The following is a 22,930-nucleotide window of genomic DNA, read 5'->3' as shown; positions in this document are numbered from 1 at the left end:
CCCTTGTAGGTAACTGACTGTTTTTCTCTTGCTTCTTTTAAGATTCTCTCTTTGTCTTTTGCTCTTGGCATTTTAATGATGATGTGTCTTGGTGTGGTCCTCTTTGGATTCCTTTTGTTTGGAGTTCTCTGTGCTTCCTCGACTTGTAAGTCTATTTCTTTCACCAGGTAGGGAAAGTTTTCTGTCAGTATTTCTTCAAATAGGGTTTCAATATCTTGCTCTCTCTCTTCTTCTGGCACCCCTATAATTCGGATGTTGGTATGCTTGAAGTTGTCCCAGAGGCTCCTTGCACTATCTTCATATTTTTGTATTCTTTTTTCCTTTTGCTTTTCTGGTTGGGTGTTTTTTGCTTCTTTGTATTTCAAATCTTTGACTTGACTCTTGCAATCCTCTAGTCTGCTGTTGGGTCACTGTATATTATTCTTTATTTCAGTCAGTGTATGCTTAATTTCTAATTGATTTTTTTTCATATCCTTGAGGATCATGCTACATTTCTCAGAGGTTTCCAGAAGATTCTTGAGTAACCTTATAACCGTGGTTGTGAACTCTATATCCAGTAGTTTGCTTTCCTCCATTTCTTTTATCTGTGACCTGTTTCTTTGTCTCCGCATTTTGGCTGCTTCCCTGTGTTGATAGAGTGGCTTTGTGTGCTAGGTGCCCTATAGGGCCCAGTGGCTCAGCCTCCGCAATTACCTGAGGTGGATACTCTTGGTGCACCCTTTTGTGGGCTGTGTGCACAGTCTTGTTGTAGGTAAGCCTTGTTCATATCACTGGTAGGAATTGACCTCCAGGCCAGTTGGTTCTGAGGACCAGTTGTGTCTACAATGGGAGAACTTCTGTGCTGGACATACCCTTCTGGGGCAGGACTTGCTTCAGTGGGGCTTTGGCACTCACTGAGTCTGCCCCCTGAGTGTGTCTCTTATGGATGTGAAGAGTTTTAATCTGATGGTCTCACTCTGACCACTGGGTAAACTGGCTCTCGCATCTCTAAGGAGGTGCAAAATCAGGCACTGGCTGAGGCCACCCAGCAGGAGCTACAGAGAGATCTGCAGATTCTTCCTCTTTGTTTGGGGTTTGGAAGTTCCCAGATGAGGTGCAGCTGTGAAGCAATGCAGGCTGCTGAGGAACCTTAGGCCTTCTTTTGGAAGCTCTGGCGTTCTCTGACCCAGCTGCAGTTTGACAGGTTTTTAGGTGGAGAAAGGCCAGGCCATTCGTATGCAAAGCCTCTGTGCACAGCTTGGGTGGGGTTGTAAATTGGGTGGGGCGGGATCTCAGGGAATCACCAGGGCAGAGCAAATAGCAATGGTTGCCCGTCGGCCCTCCCCTGGATAGGTCCCTGGATCTCTGTGTCCTGTGGCCCCATGCAGGAACAATGACTGCTGAAAGCACCTCTGCAAGAAAGCCGCCCTCATGTTCTGGCCTGATGCCAGACAGTCCAGTTTCTCTCTGTATGAGTCTGGGTCCCCAGATTCTCTCCCAGGACTGGATTCAGAGCAGTCAGGAGCTTGTATCTCCCTTCCGATTGAAAAAGACAACAGAGTACTCAGCTGCCAGCCCCTTTCGCGTGCGCCTTCGTACCTCCACATTTCCACACCTCTGCACCTCCTACCAGATTCAATGCACTTTTCTCTTTCCTTCTAGTTGTAGAATTTCCACTCAGCCAGCCTGGATGCTTTTCGTTTTGACTTTTGTAGTTTGAATGTGAGTGTGCGCGGCAGCAAGTTCAGGTGTTTACCTATGCTGCCATCTTGGTTCCTCCCACCGCAGCCTTTTTATCCACTCATTGGTAGATCTTAACTATTGTAAATTGCACTGCTATGAGTATAGGAGTGCACACAGTGTTTCTATTTGGTGTTTCTTAGGATATATTCCTACAAGTGGGATCACCAGATCAAATAGCAGTTCCATATTCCATTTTTTGAGGAAACTCTATTGTTTTTCGCTGCACCGGTCTGCATTCCCACCAGCAATGTACTAGGGTTCCCTTTTCTCTACATCTGGGGTCCTCAAACTATGGCCCGCGGGCCACATGCAAATACAAATATTGTATTTGTTCCCGTTTTGTTTTTTTACTTCAAAATAAGATATGTGCAGTGTGCATAGGAATTTGTTCATAGCTTTTTTTAAAACTATAGTCCGTCCCTCCAACGGTCTGAGGGACAGTGAACTGGCCCCCTGTTTAAAAAGTTTGAGGACCCCTGCTCTACATCCTTGCCAGTACCTGTCATTTGTTGATTTGTTGATGGTAGCTATTCTGACAGGTGTGAGATGATACCTCATTGTCTTTGATGATCCGTGACTTTGAACATGTTTTCATATGTCTCTTGGCCATCTGTATGTCCCCTTTGTGGAAGTGTCTATTTAGGTCTTTTGCCTGTTTTTAAATGAGATTGTTTGTATTCCTTTTGTTAAGTTTTATGAGTTCCTTATATATTTTGGATATTAACCCTTTAACAGATATAGCATTGCCAAGTATGTTCTCCCATATACCGGGCTCCTTTTTCATTTTGGTGATGGATTCTTTTGCTGTGCAGACACTTTTTATTTTGATGTAGTCTCCTTAGTTCCCCTTGCCCTAGGAGATGTATTGGCAAACATATTACTACGAGAAATTTCTGAGGTTTTGCTGCCTATGGTTTATTCTAGAATTTTTATCGCTTCACGACTTACATTTAAGTCTTTTATCCATTTTGAGTTTATTCTTGTAGATGATGTCAGTTGGTCGTCTAGTTTCACTTTTTTGCATGTACCTATCCAATTTTCCCAATACGATTTATTGAAGAGACCGTCTTGATTCCATTGTAGTAGTATGTTCTTGCCTCCTTTGTCAAATATTAATTGAACGTAATGGCTTGGGTCAATTCCTGGGGTCTCTGTTCTGATAATTGATATATATGCCTGTTCTTGTGCCAGTAACAGGCTGTTTTGGTTATAATTGCATTGTAATATAACTTGATATCTGGTATTGTGATCCTACACACTTTGTTCTTCTTTCTTAAGATTGCTACGGCTATTTGGGGTGTTTTTTGATTCCATATAAATTTTTGGAGTATTTGTTCTAGATCTGTCAAATATTCCATTGGTATTTTAATAGAGCTTGCATTGAATCTGTACATTGCTTTGGGTAGTATGGACTTTTTAATGATGTTAATTCTACCAATCCATGAACATGGTATATTCTTCCACTTGTTTATATCTTCCTCTATCTCTTTTTTCAACATCCTGTAGTTTTCTGAGTATAAGTCTTTTACATCTTTGATTAAGTTGATTCCTAACTATCTTAAATTTTTTTGTTACAATTGGTTAAATTTATTCCTAGTATCTTTTTGGTGCAATGGTAAATGGGATTGTTTAGTTTCTCTTTCTGAGAGTTCATTATTGGTGTATAAAAATGTCATTGATTTCTGGATTTAATTTTATATCCTGATACATTGCCAAATTCATTTATTTGAATGAATAAATGAATTTGAAGTCATCTGGCCCATGGCTTTTGTTTGCTGGGAGTATTTTTAATTACTGGTTCTTTTTATTTTAATCAAATATATTTTGATTGATTTTGGGGAGGAAGGGAGAAAGATAGAAACATCAGTGATTAGAGAGAATCATTTATTGGCTGCCTCCTACACACCCCACACTGGGAATCGAATCAAACCCGCAATCTGGGCATATGCCCTGACCAGGAATCGAACAGTGACCTCCTGGTTCATAGGTTGACGCTCAACTGCTGAACCATGCCAGCTCGGCACTGTTGCTTCTTCTTTTTTTTTTTTTTCCTGCTCCCACCCCCAGCACATTCCCTTATCCCCCTACTGTCTATGTCCGTGGGTTATGCATATATGCATCCATATAAGTCCTTTGGTTGAGCTCTTACCCTCTCCCCGCCCCCCAAGGTTTGGCAGACTGTTCAATACTTCTATGTCTCTGTATCTATTTTTGTTTATCAGTTTATGTTGTTTCTTATATTCCACAAATGAGTGAGATCATGTGATATTTATCTTTCTCCAACTGGCTTATTTCATTTAGCATTTGCTCTCCAGGTCCATCCATGCTGTTGTGAATTGTAAGAGGTCTTTCTTTTGTATAGCAGTGTAGTATTCCATTGTGTAGATGTACCACAGTTTCTTAATCCACTCATCTGCTGATGGGCACTTAGGCTGTTTCCAAATATTAGCTATTGTAAATTGTGCTGCTGTGAATATAAGGGTGCATATATCCTTTCTGAATGGTGCCTCTGATTTCTTGGGATATAGTCCTAGACGTGGGATTACTGTTTAAAATGGGATTTCCATATTTAATTTTTTGCGGAAACTCCGTAGTGTTTTCCACAGTGTCTGCACCAGTCTTCATTCCCACCAGCAGTGCACGAGGGTTCCTTTTTCTCCACATCCTCACCAGCACTTGTCATTTGTTGATTTGTTGTTGATATCCATTCTGACAGGTGTGAGATGGTACCTCATTGTCATTTTGATTTGCATCTCTCCGATGATTAGCGAGTTTGAGCATGTTTTCATATGTCTCTTGGCCTTCTGTATGACCACTTTAGAAGTGTCTATTTTAGGCCCTTTTCCCATTTTTTGATTGGGTTGTTTATCTTCCTTTTGTTAAGTTGTATGAGTTCCCTATAAATTTTAGAGATTAAACCCTTATAAGATATTAGATTGGCAAATATATTCTCCCTATTACTGCTTCTATTTCATCAGTTGTTATTGGCCTATTCAGGTGTTCTGATTCTGCATGATTCCATTTTGGAAGATTGTATTTTTCTAGGAATTTGGCTATTTCATCCACATTGTCCAGCTTATTGGAATATAGCTGTTCATAGTATTTTTTTTTTACAATACTTTGTATTTCTGTGGTGTTAGTTGTTACTTCACTGCATTTGTTTCTGATTTTATTTATTTGGGTTCTCTCTATTTCTTGATGAATCTGGCTAAAGGTTCATAAATCTTGTTTTTCTTTTCAAAGGGGCAGCTCTTGATTTTATTGATTTTTTTTTTTTTTGGTGTTGTTTTATAGCCCCTATGTCATTAATTTCTGCTCTAATCTTTTTATTTCCTTCCTTCTACTTACTCTGGGCTTTTCTTGTTGTTGTCTTTCTAATTCCTTAGGTTGGAGGGTTAAATTGTTTATTATTGATTGTTCTTGTTTTTTGAGGTAGGTCTGTAGTGCTATGAACTTCCTTTTCAGCACAGCTTTTGCTGTGTTACAGAGATTTTGGGTTGTTATGTGTTCATTTTCATTTGTTCCCAGGAAGTTCTTGATTTCTTTCTTCACCTCATTGTAACGCATTCATCCTATATAATAAAAGCCTAATATGATAAGTATCTGGTTGTTCATTCATATACTAATGATATGGTAAGGCCACTCAACCGCTCGCTATGATGTGCACTGACCACCAGGGGGAAGACAGTAGACCGGTTGACCAGTCATTATGATGTGCACTGACCACCAGGGGGAAGATCCTCTGACTGGTAGGTTAGCTTGCTGCTGGGGTCCAGCTGATCGGGACTGAGTGAGATGGGTCAGACACGCCCTGGAGCTCTCCCAAGATCCCTCCCTGGCTGGCCAACCTCCCGCGTTCCTCCCTGGCCCCGATCGTGCACTGATGGGGTCCCTTGGCCTGGCCTGCACCCTCTTGCATTTCGGGACCCCTTGGGGATGTCGGATTGCTGGTTTTGGCCTGATCCCGCAGGCCAGTCTGAGGGACCCCACTCTTGCATGAATTTGTGCACTGGGCCTCTAGTTGTTTTTTTTTTTGTTTGTTTGTTTTAAATCATTTTTTTAAAAATATATTTTATTGATTTTTTACAGAGAGAAAGGGAGAGAGATATTTAGAAACATCGATGGGAGAGAAACATCGATCAGCTGCCTCCTGCACATCTCCTACTGGGGATGTGCCCGCAACCCAGGTACATGCCCTTGACCGGAATCGATCCTGGGACCTTTCAGTCCACAAGCCGACGCTCTATCCACTGAGCCAAACCGGTTTTGGCAAGTTGTTTTTAATAACATGCTATTTAGCCTTCATGATTTGAATGTTTTTGAGTGTTTTTACTTTAGTTGATTTCTAATTTTATTCCATTGTGACCTGAGAAGATGTTTGATATGATTTTACTCTTCTTGAACTTGTAGACTTGTGTCTTAACATGTGGTCTATCATGTGCACTTGAGAAGAATGTATATTCTGTAGCTTTGGGGTGAAATCCTCTATAAATGTCAATTAAATCCATTTTACCCAGTGTCATTTACAGTCAGTGTTTTCTTGTTAATTTTTTGTCTGGAAGATCTATCCAGTGAAGTCAGTGGGGTGTTTAAGTCCCCTGTTTTAAGTGTATTGCTGTCGATCTCTCTCTTAAAGTCCTCTAAAGATTTTTTATATATTTAGGTATTCCTATATTGGCTGCATATATGTTTACCAGGGTTATATCCTCTTGTTGGATTGGTCCCTTTAGTATTATGTAGTGACCTTTATTGTCTCTTCTGATGGCCTTCATTTTGAAGTCTGTTTTGTCAGATATGAATATTGCCAATCTAGCTTTTTTTTTGTTTCCATTTGCATGGAAAAATATTTTCTATCCCTTCACTCTCATTCTGTGTGAGTCTTTTGTTCTGAGGTGGATCTCTTGTAGACAGCAGGTAATTGGGTCATATTTTTGTATCCATTCAGCAACCTTATGTCTTTTGATTGGAACATTTAATCCATTTATATTGAAGGTTATTATTGATGGTAATTATTTATTGCCATTTTTATTCCGTATCCCTACTTTCTCTCTCTATTTCTTTTCTTTTCTTTTTTTTCCTCAGATACTCAGCATAGCCAGATTCTCTGTTTTTATCTCTTTTTTTAAAAATTAAATCTTTATTGTTCAGATTATTACAGTTGTTCCCCTTTTATCCCCCATAGCTCCCCTCCACCTGGTTCCCACCCCACCCTCTGCCCTTACTGACCCCAACCCCCAACTGTCCTCATCCATAGGTGTACTATTTTTGTCTAGTCTCTTTCTGCTACCCCCCACCCCTGTTCCCCCGCAGACAGTCAGTCCACTCCCTTTCTATGCCCCTGATTCTATTATATTCACCAGTTTATTCTGTTCATCAGATTATTTATTCACTTGATTTTTAGATTCACTTGTTGATAGATGTGTATTTGTTGTTCATAATTTGTATCTTTACCTTTTTCTTCTTCTTCCTCTTCTTAAAGGATACCTTTCAGCATTTCATATAATACTGGTTTGGTGGTGATGAACTCCTTTAGCTTTTCCTTATCTGTGAAGCTCTTTATCTGACCTTCAATTCTGGATGATAGCTTTGCTGGGTAAAGTAATCTTGGCTGTAGGTTCTTGCTATTCATCACTTTGAATATTTCTTGCCACTCCCTTCTGGCCTGCATGCTTTCTTTTGAGAAATCAGCTGACAGTTGTATGGGTACTCCCTTGTAGGTAACTGACTGTTTTTCTCTTGCTGCTTTTAAGATTCTCTCTTTGTCTTTGGCCCTTGGCATTTTAATGATGATGTGTCTTGGTGTGGTCCTCTTTGGATTCCTTTTGTTTGGGGTTCTCTGCGCTCCCTGGACTTGTAAGTCTCTTTCTTTCATCAGGTAGGGGAAGTTTTCTGTCAGTATTTCTTCAAATAGGTTTTCAATATCTTGTTCTCTCTCTTCTTCTGGCACCCCCATAATTCAGATGTTGGTATGCTTGAAATTGTCCCAGAGGCTCCTTACACTATCTTCATATTTTTGGATTCTTTTTTTTCCTTTTGCTTTTCTGGTTGGGTGTTTTTTGCTTCTTTATATTTCAAATCTTTGACTTGATTCTTGCGATCCTCTAGTCTGCTGTTGGAACTCTGTATAATATTCTTTATTTCCGTCAGTGTATGCTTAATTTCTAGTTGGTCCTTTTTCATATTCTCGAGGGTCTCACTAAATTTATCGGTGGTTTTTTGAAAAACCTTAAAAGTGTGGTTTTGAACTCTATATCCAGTAGTTTGCTTTCCTCCATTTCTGTCATTTGTGTCCTGTTTCTTTGTCTCCACATTTTTTATGCTTCCCTGTGTTGATAGAGTGGTTTTCTGTGCTAGGTGTCCTATAGGGCCCAATGGCTCAGCCTCCGCAATTACCTGAGGAGGACACTTGGTGCAACCCCTTGTGGTCTTTGTGCACAGTCTTGTTGTAGTTAAGCCTTGATTGTTGTAGGTATCACTGGGAGGAATTGACCTCCAGGCCAATTGGCTGTGAGAATCAGCTGTGTCTACAGTGGGAGAACTTCTGTCCTGGAGACAGCCTTCTGGGGCAAGACTTGCTTCAGTGGGGCTTTGGTGCTCACTGAGTCTGCCCCTTGAGTGTGTCCCTTATGGATCTGAGGAGTTGTAATCCGGATGGTCCCACTCTGACCACTGGGTACACTGGCTCTTGGATCTCTAAGGAGGTGCTAATTTAGCTTCTGCCTGAGGCTACCCAGCAGGAGCTATGGAGAGATCTTCAGATTCCTCTTCTTTGTTTGGAGTTTGGAGGTGCCCAGATGAGGCCCAGCTGTGAAGCAGTGCAAGCTGCTGTGGGCCCTTGGGCCTTCTTTTGGAAGTTCTGGGTCTCTCTGACCCAGCTGCAGTTTGTTAGGTAATTTTCGGATTGCGAAAGGCCAGGCCTTTCATATGCAAAAGCCTCTGTGCACAGCTTGGGTGGGGTGAGGTCTCAGGGATTCAATAGGGTGGAGCAAACAGCTATGGCTGATCCTCAGTCCTACCCTACAAGGCCCCTGGGTCTCAGTGTCCCGGTAATCACTGTAAGAACCTCTGAGAGAAAGCCGCCCTCGAGTTCCGACTGATGCCAGATAGTCCAGTCTCTCCCCATATGAGTCTGGGTCCCCAGAGACTCGCCCAGAACTGGAGTTCAGAGCAGTTGGGTGCTTGAGACTCCCTCCTGATTGAACAAGACAACCATGTTCTCAGTTGCCAGCCCTTTCCACGTATGCATCCATATCTCTGCACTTTACTTCCGCACCTCCTCTGAGTCTCAGTGTGCTCTTCTCTTTCCTTCTAGTTGTAGAATTTCCACTCAGCCAGCCTTCCTGTGGTTCTGGATGATGTCCGTTTTGTCTTTTAGTTGTATTTTTGAAGTGGTTGTGCGAGGCAGTAATTTCCTGTGTTTTCCTATGCCGCCATCTTTGTTTCTCCCAGGTTCTCTCTCTCTATTTCTTCTCATTACAGCATTTCCTTCAGTATTTGGTTTGGTGGTTATAAAATTCATTGGCTTTATTTTCTTTTGATCTGCGAAAGCTCTTTATTTTGCCACCTATTTTGAATGATAGCCTTTGTTATATAGTAATCTTGGTTTCAGATCCTTGCTTTTCATTACCTTGAGTACTTCATGCCATTCCCTTCTGGCCTGTAGAGTTTCTTCTGAGAAATCAGCTAACAGCCTATGGGAGCTCCTTTGTAGTAACAAGTTGCTTTTGTATTGCTGCCTTTAAGATTCTCTCATTGTCTTTAATTTTTGGCATTTTAATTATGATGTGTCTGGGCGTGGGCCTGTTTGGGTTTTTTTTGATTGGGACTCTCTGTGCCTCCTGAACTTGTGTGACTTTTTTTCACCAGGTTATGGAAGTTTTCTGCTATTATTCAAACATGTTCTCTATCCCTTGCTCACTTTCTTCCTTTTTTATTACTCTTATTATATGAATATTGTTATATTTCACTTTGTCCCACAACTTCCTTTAGTTGTCTTCCTGTTTTTTAATTTTTTTTTTCTTTCATTGAGTGATTTTTAAACATAAAATTTCATTTATTTCAGAAAGGAAGGAAGAGGGAGAAAGAGATAGAAACATTAATAATGAGAGAGAATCATTGGTAGGCTGCCTCCTGTGTGCCCTACATTGTGGATCGAACCCACAACTCAGGTATGTGTCCTCATCAGGAATCTAACCATGACCACCTGGTTCATAGGTTGAGGCTCAACCACTGAGCCACACTGGCTGGTCATGATTGAGTTATTTTTTTCTGCCCTACCTTCTAATTCGCTAATCTGGTACTCAGCTTCCCCTAATCTGCTGTGTATTCTTTCCACTGTGTTCTTTATTGGTGCTATGGCATTCTTCATAGTTATAATATCTTACGCTCTTGAGCATCTTTGTCATCAGTATTCTGAATGCTATATCTGATTAATTACTTATTTCCATTTCATTAGGTCTCCTGGAGAATTGTCTTGTTTTCATTTGGGACTTTTTTTTTTGTCTCCCCATTTTGGCTTCCTTTTTGGGGTTGTGTCTGTGTATTACGTGGATCTGCTACTCTTCCCAATCTCTAGTGCAGGACAATGTCAGACCCTGTTTGTGACTGGCCTTGAATACCCTTTTTGGAGCTATCAGCAATCCATAGCTTGTACCTCCCTCTACTGGTTCTTTTGCCTTTAGAAAGGACCAAGATGTGCACCAAGGTCTGCTTTTCTTAGCCCCTGGCCCTGGATTAGATAAGGCAAAGACTCAAGGCTTCCAGAGGTCCTGCTCTGCCTGCAGTCCTATTGAGATTCAGTCTTGATTAGGCTCAGGCTGTGAACCAAGAGGTCTTCGAATAGGTTGGGTCAGCTGACTTCCCCTCAGGCATAAACCCCTTGCATAGCAAAGGTTCATGGGAGAAAGATTCCCTGCACAATGTGAGGGAATGGCATAGCACCAGAAACTGGGGCGTGGCTGCCTTCCAGGCTCCAACCCCAGAACCTCCAATCCTGGCTTGTGCTCACACAGCTCCAGTGCACTCTGCCCTCCTTCTGCCAGAGCCCAAGGTGAGTAGTTGCGCACAGAATTTTTTGTGTTGGCCCTTAAAAGGGTGCCTGCATTTCCAGCCGTCCTTCCCTGGCAGATAGCAACCCTTCTGCTTTTCATAGCTAGATGCTATGTGGGCCTTTCTCAGTTCTGGTGCTCTGAGCTGGGAACTCAGCTTGAGGTTTAGACCCCAGAGTTCTCAGTGGGAATCCCCGCAGGTGAATAGCTGAGATATCCCTTCAGAACTTCAGTTCCTATCTATGGGAGCCTGGCCAGCTTCTTTGCACCTTTGCACTTCCTACTAGAGGCTATGTGGTCTCACTTTCTGTCCTTGGTTATCAGGGTTCTCTCCAGCTAGTCTTCAGCTGATATTTCAGGGTGGTATTTCTGTATTTTAGTTACATTTCCAGTTTGGTCCTGGGAGAGTGTCAGTGTAGTTTTCACTTACTCTGCTGCTATTTTGGAATCCAGGGCATTTTTGATTCATTTAGTTTCTTATAAGCTGCTGCATACCAATAAAAATGCATCTTGTTTTTTTTTGTGGGGAAATTTGACCCTTTTTTTCCTAGAGCATCTTGTGAATGGATAAGCCTGTCTAGGTTAAAAGTTCCCTACTTGGCCAAGATAATTCCAGATTATCTTTGGTAAGGTTAACCCACTGATTCAGAAAATACAGTGTCTGGGACCAGTTTTTATACATGTAGTTGCTGGCATCCCAGATGGAGGAGTTCCAGATTATGTGGAGCCAGAGAGATAAATTTTTCTCTTTTTGTCATTCTTGATACTTGAGGCCTTACCCTGGACCCAGTCCATTTAAGTTGGACCCAGCAAGACCTCAGAACCAATCTGGGTTCTAAGTTGGATCCAGTCCAGTTTCTGTTAAATTGGCTGGCCTCAGACCCAGTCTGATGAAAGAAATGCTTAGGTAAATTTGGAGAGCTCTTTTAAATGCAAAAGTTTTGGATCACAGATACCTGCACACTCCAGATGCAGGGAGAAAGCATTGAGCAAGGCGGGCTCAGTGGGCAAACTTACCTGGCTGCTTCTTGTTCTTGGGGACTGTTGAAGGTCTCCTTAGGGTCCCATGTCTGACATCAGAACAGTTGAAAGATAAACTGAGGCATATTACAACTTCAGGAGTTTCTTTGAGCAAAACTCAATTTAAATCAGGCAGCACCAAACCAGAAGTGGTTAGAAGTGCTCCGTTGTCTGGAGCTGAGAAAAAACCTTTATAAAGAAAAGGTAGGAGCAGAGTAAAAAAAATGATTGTCTGTAGTTAGCTGGCTGTTTGTGATGGCCCATCCTTAGGTTCTGCTTTTGTAACATTGAGGCATTTAGAGGCTTAGTTTGGTTTTCTTATGTAGGTGCCAGGACATTAGAGCCACCTCACTCTAATGACCTCCTTGTTAAATTGATTGGACAATTACAGACCCCAAAGTCATGGATGGAGTAGTGATTCAGAATATACTTATTATGTTAAGTATTCAAACAGATTTATCGTTTACTTATTTATTCTTTCAACGATCGTTGAAAGCCTGTGTGCTGTGTGCCAGACACAGCTTTATGTGCTTGGCATGAATCTGTGAATAAAATAAAGATTCTTGGCCCCATGGGGCTTACCTTCTGGTAGGGAAAACAGACAATACTTGTTATAAGTCAGTTACATGGTGCTTTAGGTGATGAGTGCTATGGATTATTGGAAGATTAGGGGTGTTGGTATGAAGGGAGTAGGGTGAGCAGTTCTAGTTTTAAATAGGGTCATCAGAATTTCTCACTGAGAATGTGAAATTTGAGCAAAGACTTAAGGTGGTGATGGAGTTGCCCATGTGGATCCCATGAGAAAGAGCAGTCCAGTCACAGGAACAGACAGTGCAATTGCCCATTCCCCTGGCATTTTGGAGGAAGGAACTGTAATGAGAACCGCATGGCTGGAGTAGAGTGAGCAAAGGGGAAGTGTGTAGGAATGAGCTCAGAAAGGTAATAGGGACCAGATCACATAGGGGCTTGTAGGCCATCATAGAACCTTTGCTTATACTCTGAGTTGGGGAGTTAAGGCAGATTTTGAGCAGGAGTGACATGCTCTCATGTTTTAAGAACCATGTGGCTGCTGTGTTGAAAATGGTCTGCAGGGGGCAAGGGTGGAAGCAGCGGGTAGACCAGATAGATCCAAGGTTAGGAGCTACTGTAATGTCCAAGCCTGAGATTCTGGTGGTGGTCCTGGCCTGAGGTAGTAGTGACTAGTGGGCAGATTCTGGATGCATTTTGGTGCAATTTAGAATACCAGATTAAAAAGTTCTCAGGATTTAAGGCTTCCAGTAGCACCTGTGTGAATCCTTGTTTGAGGAAAATCTGATATGGTTGAGAGATATCTAATCATGGTTCCATGCTTTTCCTTCTGAGGCTTTGTGTGTGCATGCATACAGGGCATGTCTCTCCAGGCCAGTGGTTAGCAGTCACGTACAACAGGCAGCTAACTGAGCTGGTGCTAGTTTAGAATAGAAAGTTAAGCAGCACTAAATGAAACTATCTGGTCCTTAAGCCTCACACATCTCCTCTTGATTAAGCCAGACATATTTTTATTAAAAACATATGCTGTCACTCAATTAAAGTTTCTTGTAATAATGTGATGGTAAAAGAAAGATAAGATTCAATTTTCCCATCCCTTTTCTCTCATGATCTCATTTGTGCCCCTTCATTCTTAGACTCTGAGACTACTGAAATCGTCATGTAGTTTGACCCTAGATTTTCAAATAATTGACTTGAAAATGTATAGTCAGTTTGAGGTGTCTTCTGGTGTGTGTGCAGTCATTTTCTGTGCAGATTGTTACTCCAGTCACCTCATGTGCTTGGAGGATACTTGGTTGTCACAGAGCTGCATTTCCTGTAGCAGGCTCTTTTGAAAACTCACCAGAGCAGTGGCTCACTGAAGTATTAGGTAGAGCACACACAGTTAGGTAGCGTGGCATGGCAGTTCTCTGGGACACTTCAGTTTTCATCTCAGATCACATGCTATGAATAGTTATGAACTATTTTGTTCTGAAGCTTCCTGCCTAACCACAGTGGTGATTTTGGTCAGCTGATTTTTTTTTTTTCATTTTACACTTGCAGCAATTACTTATGAGGAATAAGTATATATTCTCATTCTTGTGCTGTGGACAGCATTACCCTGTTGGTTACTAAGACCATTTCTTGGCTTGGAGTGAGGGGAGCAGAAAGTAGCTTCATTTACTCAAACCTTTCCCTTTTATACTTTCAATGTGCGTTTTAGGAACTCTATAACGCAGTGATGTGTCAGGGGCAAGGTTTTCGTTTTTGCAGCCTGGGCTAGTTTTAATGTGTGTGACCTTGGGAAGAAAAGTTCCTGTGTCTACCAGGAAGAGATCTTTTTAAGGAGAGTACAAGTGGTAGCTCTGTATTTTTAGACCACATTTTTATGTGGCATTTATACTTCGTGGCATGGTGTCAGGGGAAGTTATCTTCCTAGTCTAGGATTGAAAGGCAGTATTCCAGTGTTGGCACTAGCTTAGTGAACCTCACTCTTCTCACCTGTAAACAGGCATGAAGACCCACACCTGCTGTCTGCCGCAGAATTGGTAAGATCAAGTGAGCCAAGATGTATGAGAGAACTTTGCAAGTTCCAAACATTCCTTTAGTTGCAGGTCATTGTGTTGTGTGGTTATCACAGAGCTGTGCCTAAGAAACTTTCATTTCTGTCTTTAGCTTGCTGTGGGGTTTTGGGTTAGTTGAGTGAGTCGGTGTTCTTGAATATAAAATAGGGGTGTGCCTAGGGGCTGGCAAAGAAGGAAGACCCAAACTATGTTCTCTAGAAACAATTCTCGTTTGAAAATCCTATGATTTATGTGTTTGTGTGGGGGGAATTTTTGCTCATTACCTTCTCCCAACTTAATTGGTTAAAAATTTTCAAACTTACAGAAAAGTTAAAAGAATAGTATAAGGAACACCCATGTACCATACAGCTAGAGTCTATAATTGTCAACATTTTGCCACATTCACTTGATCTCTTCCTATACATTTATATATTGGTTTTTAAACTTTAATTTTTGCTTCTTTTGGTGTGCTTTCAACAGTTCTCTTCAGAGTACAGCAAAGTTAGTCGCTAGGCTGTAGTAGGAGGGGTTAAGTTGGAGCTCTTACATCCTTCTCATTAATCAATACCTTTTCTTGACCAGGATGAACTCACTGCTGTGAATGTAAAGCAAGGCTTCAGCAATCAGCCGGCCTTTACGGGAGACGAACATGGCTCAGCCAGAAATATTGTAATTAATCCATCAAAGGTATGCTAATTATCTGTGTCCCCGAACTTCTGGAAGTATGTGTATGTGATTCCCTGGGTAGTTAATGTTGATAAAGTACTGTTGTTTAAACCACAATCCATATTCAAATTCCTCCAAATATCCTGTAAGCTGTCCTGTCCTAGGATCCAGTCAGGCCGTCCTGTCCCCTTAGTCCAGCGGTTCTCAACCTGTGGGTCGCGACCCCTTTGGCGGTCGAACGACCCTTTCACAGGGGTCACCTAAGACCATCCTGCATATCAGACATTTACATTACAATTCATAACAGTAGCAACATTACAGTTATGAAGTAGCAACGAAAATAATTTTATGGTTGGGCCACAACAGGAGGAACTGTATTTAAAGGGCCAGAAGGTTGAGAACCACTGCCCTAGTCTCTTCTAATCTTCAGCTCTGCTCTCCAGCTTTCCTTGTTCTGTTGTATTTTTGGGGGCTTTCAGGAATGCCGTCTTAGAAGAGTCTAGTTATTTTTCTTGTATTTTAGGACTTTATTCTAGATTTTCCTTGTTGTTTTCTCATGACGGGATTCAGGTTGAATACTTTGGGCAGGAAGACTACGTTGCATCACATCAGGAGCAAGCAATACCAGTTTGCTCTGTTATCGGTTACACCAGTGGTTCTCAACCTTCTGGCCCTTTAAATACAGTTCCTCATGTTGTGGCCCAACCATAAAATTATTTTCATTGCTACTTCATAACTGTAATGTTGATACTGTTATGAATCGTAATGTAAATATCTGATATGCAGGATGGTCTTAGGTGACCCCTGTGAAAGGGTCGTTTGACTGCCAAAGGGGTCGCGACCCATAGGTTGAGAACCGCTGGGTTACACTGTTTGATCACTTAGGGTGGAGTCTGCATCTCTGTACATCAAGATGTCAAACTCAAAGGCTATCACGGGCCAAATAAACAAGGTTTAAGTTTATGTGGATGGCAAGAAAACAAAAGCTTCAATTTTCATAGAAACATAGGCTTATTTTGATAGAGACATGCTGAACAAAGGGCTGAAATAAATGAGTAATCCTTAACATAAAACAATAGAACATTTTAAGAAAAATTAATATTTTTTCTTGAACATTAACTTACCAGACACTGAATAACTGCACAAATTAATAAGTGTAATGCAAATAAACCTATTTTTCTTGTTCTCCGAAAGTGAAATATTTCCTGTTGTGCACACCAAACAAATCAGTACAAGACTAATGATGTGGCAATCGGTGCTAAAAATATTCGCTGCTAGTATTAGTGGAGAGAAATGGTGCACCTGCGCATAAGGCACATAAGGTGCGTAAAGGAAATGAATGCACCACGATTATAATAATCAGTCATTAGCGAACGTTGTAGTTTGTTATTAATAATTATGTGTAACAGGATATTGTAAATTAAGTTACAAAATTTTTATTAAAACATTTCTTACATACCTTCATATTGGCTGGGCTGCAAAAATATTCATTATGGGCTGCATGCAGACTGTGGGCCATGAGTTTGACATGCTTGCTGTACATTGTAACAGTATCTTTTTCCCGTAGTAGACACTATACATTGATATTTTGAGACCATATGAATATCCTTTTCCCCAATAGAATTTCATCCTGTGATTTTAGATCAATTGATGATTTTTGCTGAGTGATTTTTTGGCTCGTGGATGCAAAATGCTGGTTTTCTAGTTACTATTCCTCATACATTTCTTACTTGGCATTCATTTGTAAAGGACACCACATTTATTAGTATCACTTTTAACCCCTGGATTCTCTTTAAATCTGATGTATTATTTTCATTTTTCTTTTTGATGCTAAATTGTCTTACATTTGGACAGTGGGGTGCCTTTAACCTGCCTCTCAGGTCCTTTCTTTTGAGCACTTCCTCAGTTTGACACAGTACCATATTCCAGGTTCATGTCCTTTCCCTGCCCCAGCTCATATCTGAATGCTTGGCATGGTCTTGCTACTGGAGTATCATGACTTCTAGGCCCTTTAAGTGGACAGAGATGGGAAACGGTTCAATTTCTTTTCCCCCTCTTTTCATTCCTCCCTCCCTCCCTCACTCCCTCCTTTCTCCCCCTTCTTCCTTCCTGCCTCCCCCTTCCCAAAACTCCTTACTCCTTCCCTTCCTCCTCCGCTCCCTTCCATCAGTTCTAACTCAATACCACAGGGTTTTTTTCTTTTTCCTGTTTCATCTGTGTATCTCCTTTCTCCCAAAGTGAGAATCCTCCATCTTAGCAATAGATATCAATGTATTTATTCATTTACTCTATCTTGCAATACACATAAAAAGTTTCAGAATAAACTATACTGAAGTCTCCAATAACAAAATTATTATGTAAAAATTTTAATTTTTCTACAATACTTCTCTTCTTACACTATCTTTCATTAAGAGTATATAGCCAACTAGAGTCCCAGCTGGTTACAAGCCCAGTCCTGCAGTCTCCCGCTTCTTTCCTTTCAGTATCATAGATGCCGCTGTGTTTTTAAGGACTTCCTGTCGGGTGGAGCAGCTGTGGCCATCTCCCAGCCGGTGGTATCCCCCACGGAGCGGGTGGAGCTGTGGCTGCAGTTGCACCCTGTCAGCAAGTCCCGGCAGATAAGCAAATGCCAGGGCATTGTAGGCTACCTGGGTCCCATCCCCAAGGAGCAGGGAGCCCTGTCCCTCTGGCTGGTAACAGATCCTCCCCCGCTCAGGCTCTCAACTTTGTCTCCGAAGATAAATACAAGCACATTGTCCTGGGGGCTGTGGACACGAGAACCCAATTCTGGAGCTACTTGCAGGGAATCGGCATCAGGTGGTGCCACTGGGCTCCCCCCTTCCCCCTTTGTGTTTTGTGTACCTTGATTTTTGCCCGTAGTGGTCTAGCAGCTGATGTGGGCAAAGCTGGAGTGAGAGGGAAGTTAGAGTCTCTGGTGACTGCCTGGTTCAGATCTCCAAATCCAGTGAGATGAAGGGTTGTACAGAGCTTCAGGGTGACTGTAGGGTACTGTCACCCACCGAGCTGCCTGCTTCGGCACCTGTGGCGCTGCAAAGGGAATGCTCCAGATCTCCAGAATGCCCACGTCTTCCTCAGCTGGTCACTGCACAGTCCTGCCCTGGCGATGGCAGGGGTGACTTCATCTCTGTTTCACAAGGTTCCTTGCAGCCTGATGATGCAGTTAGCAGGGAGGAACTGATGTCATGTTCACAGAGCACTGGGCTGCTGGAGGAAGATTGCTCCTGACTAAGGAGGCAAAGCTTTTACAAGGATGCGTCGTCTAGTATTCTCAGAGGCATGGGTGGTGCTTTTGTACTTGTCTTGTACGATGAAATCAAGAAGTTCCTATACATTATTTCCTAGTCCCCCACCCCCGTGAGCAGGCCTGCTGTATTATGTAGCATACGAGTGGCCCTGTGCATGAAATTTGCACATTAAAAGGGAATTAATTAGAGGAAATATTTTAATATTGCTATTTGCCCTTTCTCTATAATAGAAGTGTGAGTGATGAAAGGAAATTAGTAAAATGTATATGAAAATAATATAAATTTATTAATAAATAAACAGTAACAAAAGGATATAATAACAGAGGCATGATATAAAAACAACAAAAACATGACTTGAAAACAAAAAAATGATATAAAACAACAAAAACATGATATAAAGACAACAGTGATGCAAACAACAACTGATAAAGTGATTAAACTTATTCTAATATCTCCCTGTATACCATATTAAGAGTGGAAACACTTTCAGAGTGCTTGACTAATTTCCCTTGTGATGAAGTATTTAGAACTTTAACTTTAACGTCACATGCTCTTTGAACTCAAGAGAAAGCAACATATAACTGACCACATGTGAAACGGGTTCAGGTAGGACTATTCCTACTCTGTCTAGAGTTTGTCCTTGTGATTTATTAATAGTCATCACAAATGCTGGCATCACGGGAAACTGTCGTCGAATCAATTTAAATGGGAGCCCAGTGTCAGATGGGGACAAATCATTCTTGGAATCAGAACAACCTCTCCCTCTGCAGATCCTGTTAATACTTCAGCTTCGATAATGTTAGGTCGCAATCTTTTGATAATAAATCGATACCATTACAAAGACCCCATTTACTATTAAGATTTTTCAATAGCATGATGATTGCACACACTTTCAATTTTAATTTATGACACGGCATTCCCAAAGAAGTAATACTATTAAGAAATTCGATGGCAAAATTTTCCTTTTCAGCATCATCTGTTGAATCAATGGAATCATCACTCAAATATGTGTGAAAATCTCCATCGAGTATATCTGAAATTTCTTCATTTAATTTTTTAATGTGCCCATTTTTTGGATGAAGAATTGCATATATATATATATATATATGTATATATAATTGATTTTTCACAGAGAGGAAGGTAGAGGGATAGAGAGTTAGAAACATCGATGAGAGAAGAACATTGATCAGCTGCCTCCTACACACCTCCTATTGGGGTTGTGCCCGCAACCAAGGTACATGCCCTTGGCCGGAATCGAACCTGGGATCTTTCAGTCCGCAGGCCGACGCTGTATCCACTGAGCCAAATCAGTTAGGGCTAGATATATTTTTAATATTATCTATAGATATACTGTTTCCAAAGGCAGCTTCAATAATAGATCCATTACAAATCATTTCATAGGGGAGTTCAAGAATATCCATTCCTAAATGAAAACTGCTATCAAGTTTGCCATCTCCAAGTTTTACTGACCATTCACTATAAGCAGAATCCTCTGAACTCACATTTGTTGTAAGAGACAACTTTCTGAAACATCCCCAAACATTACAGTACTATAAACTTGTTTGTACTATGGCCGATCGCATAGCATGCGTCACAATACTGAGACGTTGTTGAAAATCCCAAGATGGAGAACTTTCCACCAAATACAACATTCAGATTCATAATTTCTCTTAACAATCTGCCTATGGCATTTATAGCATGACTGGATGCCATGGTGCATTCATCAATAATGAGAAGTTGGGCCTTTTTAATAGTTGTAGCAACTTCACTGTTTATATCGAGTCTAGAAATTGAAGTTTCCTTTAATGGAATTGGTAATTTATATTGGGAATGAAAGGTTATTCACCAAGAAGTAAATTTGCAGCAATTCCTAGACGCTGTGGGTAAAACAGTACCACCACGACCTCTAGTATAATGTATTAAAACTTTATACAGATATGCAGGTGAATAGGATTCCTAGCTGGCAGGCCCCTGACAGCAAGCTGGCTACCTGTCGATTCCGTGAGGAATGGGGCTCCCTCCTCCCTCCTGTCAGGGTCTGGTTTGAAGACTGACCACACTCCCTGTTGGGCCAGACCCAGAGTTCCACCACGCAGTGGCCTTCGCCTCAGCAACCCAGGACTGACTGCTGCTGGGTGCGCTCCTGGCGCTCCAAGGGTGGGTTCTTCCCTCAGGCCTCCTGGGACGCAGCTCTGGGAGGGCCCAGCCATTGCCAAGACGATCCCTGCAGGACTCACTTCCTTCCCGTTGGTGGAGCCTCGGATGTGACATGTGACGCCGTTATACCCAGGGTTTTTATATAAATAGATCTTGAACATTCTTGGCAGTCTGTGCGCTCTCAGTGGCAACTATTTACTGATTCCAAGTGGGAAGCAATAATATTGATCTGAACAGTTTTCTCTTAAATCCATTTCCATGATGATGATGGGAATCAATTATATTTTTTATTTCAGTCACTCCTGATAAACAACAAATTTGAAGAAATAATAAATATCTGAAAAATAAAAATATACAATCAGAATGTTGTGTTAAAATTTTCTTGAATTAAATGTGTGCTTTTTTCTGTGTGGTTATGTAATAATTAGATATAAGATATAATTATTTTAATTAAAAAATATATATATATATTTAAATATATTTTATTGACGAGGAAGGGAGAGAGACAGAGAGTCAGAAACATCGATGAGAGAGAAACATCTATCAGCTGCCTCCTGCACATCCCCCACTGGGGATATGCCTGCAACCAAGGCACACGCCCCCGACCGGAACCGAACCCAGGACCCCCTAGTCCGCAGGCCTACGCTCTATCCACTGAGCCAAACCGGCTTCAGCTAAAATATATTTTTATTGATTTCAGTGAGGAAGGGAGAGATAGAAACATCAATGATGAGAGAGAATCCTTGATTGGTTGCCTCCTGCACCCCCCACATTGGGGATTGAACTCGCAACCTGGGCATGTGCCCTAACCAGGAATCGAACCGCGACCTCCTGGTTCATAGGTTGATGCTCACTGAGCCACATCAGCCGGGCTGATGTTTAAGAAATTTTTGAGTTACTTCTATTTTTCAAATATTAAAATATTTTTATTAAATTGAAAGCATTTTACATACTAACAAAAAGAAATCAAACATGTATACAAATTTCTATGCTTTTTCCCTCTTTCCCAGACATATCCATTATTAAAGGATCTGTTTTTATGTGCCCATATGACAAACACATGTAATTGATAATTTGCTATCAACTGAAATATTATTTAAATGATGTGAAAGAAAACAGAAGCATTTTCCACAGATGATCCTATTGACTAAAAATGTTTTTAGTTTTGTCTTTTTCCAATCTTGACAACTTTTAACACTGCAACCACAATACTATATGTTGTAATTTATATTCTACTTTTTTTTATTGTAGTAAAATATACATGACATAAAATTTACTATTTCAACATTTTAAAATGTATAGTTCTTTGGCATTAAGTACATTCACCATGTTGTGCAACTATCAGCACTATCCATCTCTAAAACTTTTTCATCTTCCATAACATATACTGTTAAAAAATGAAACATTTTTGTATATACTTTTCCTTGAGGCTGAAATATTCGTATTAATAATAATTAATGGATAGATGACATTTCATCATTTATGTGCTATAATGGACCGAAGGTGCTAAGCTGTTGCCAGTTTCTTATGGTTATTAATACAGGTTGTAGTCACAGTTGAACATGTAGCTTTTGTTCTTTAGTATAAATTTCTAGAAGAATATTGCTTCCCCAGAGGGTACATTAGTCTTCTGGAGCTGCAATAATGAAATACCACAGACTGGGTGGCTTAAACTAGAGAAATTTGATTTTCTGAGATCATTTGTTTTCTCACAGTTCCGGAGGCTGGAAGTCCAAGATCAAGGTGTCAGCAGGTGTAATTTCTCCCGAGGCTTCTCTCCCTTGGTGTGCACATGCTGCCCTCTTGCTGTGTCTTCACCTGGTTCTATCACTGTGTGTTTGCATCTCTGGTGCTTCTTCCTCTTCTTATAGTGACACTAGTCTTATAGGACTAGGGTGCCACTCTTATGACCTCATTTAACCTTACCTCTTCTAAGGACCTGTCTCCAAAGACTGTTAGGCTTCAACAACTGAATTTTGGGAATACACAATTGAGTTCATAACAGAGAATATGAATGTTTTGTGTCTCTTTATTTGAACTTCCAAATAGTTCTGTTTTATCAGGTTTTATGCCAATTTAAATAACAGTAAATAAAAATATCACCCATCACAACTTCTGCCACTGTCACACTTGCTGTGAAATTTATTAAAGAAATCAAATCTTCTGAGGGGAATTTATCTCATGAAATGTGTGAACTCTAGTGTGTAGCCTCTAAACTGTCTCCATTTTCTTATTGAATAAATTATTTACAAAATATCTTTGGATGGATGGAAACAAATTTTAAATTAAACCTTATCTCATACCTTGTTTGAGAGCGTACAAATTGTTATAAATCTTATGGAGGTCAATTTAGCAATACTGATTAAAATTAAAGAATCATAAAATCTGGATTCTGGAAATCTATCTGAAAGCTATAGTTGTGCATGTATGAAGTAATAAATAGGGAAAGTGATTTGTAACAGCAAAAGTTTGGAACAAACAC

The 22,930-nt window shown here is 40.8% G+C and overlaps 1 protein-coding gene across 1 annotated transcript in view; it reads left to right on the top strand.

Moving 5' to 3' along the window:
* Positions 1-22,930, top strand: part of MED12L (mediator complex subunit 12L) — a gene marked incomplete at its 3' end in the record, with an annotated part of 370,596 nt that overhangs the window by 43,268 nt on the left and 304,398 nt on the right. Inside the window, exon 3 of the mRNA XM_081086020.1 lies at positions 14,942-15,046. Coding sequence (XP_080942146.1) covers positions 14,942-15,046 — 105 coding nt within the window. The remainder of the gene's footprint in view (positions 1-14,941; positions 15,047-22,930) is intronic.

Source organism: Myotis nattereri (assembly GCF_964212035.1).
Source record: "Myotis nattereri genome assembly, chromosome: 3".
Lineage (NCBI taxonomy): Eukaryota > Metazoa > Chordata > Mammalia > Chiroptera > Vespertilionidae > Myotis > Myotis nattereri.
This window is presented reverse-complemented; position numbering and strand designations above follow the sequence as displayed.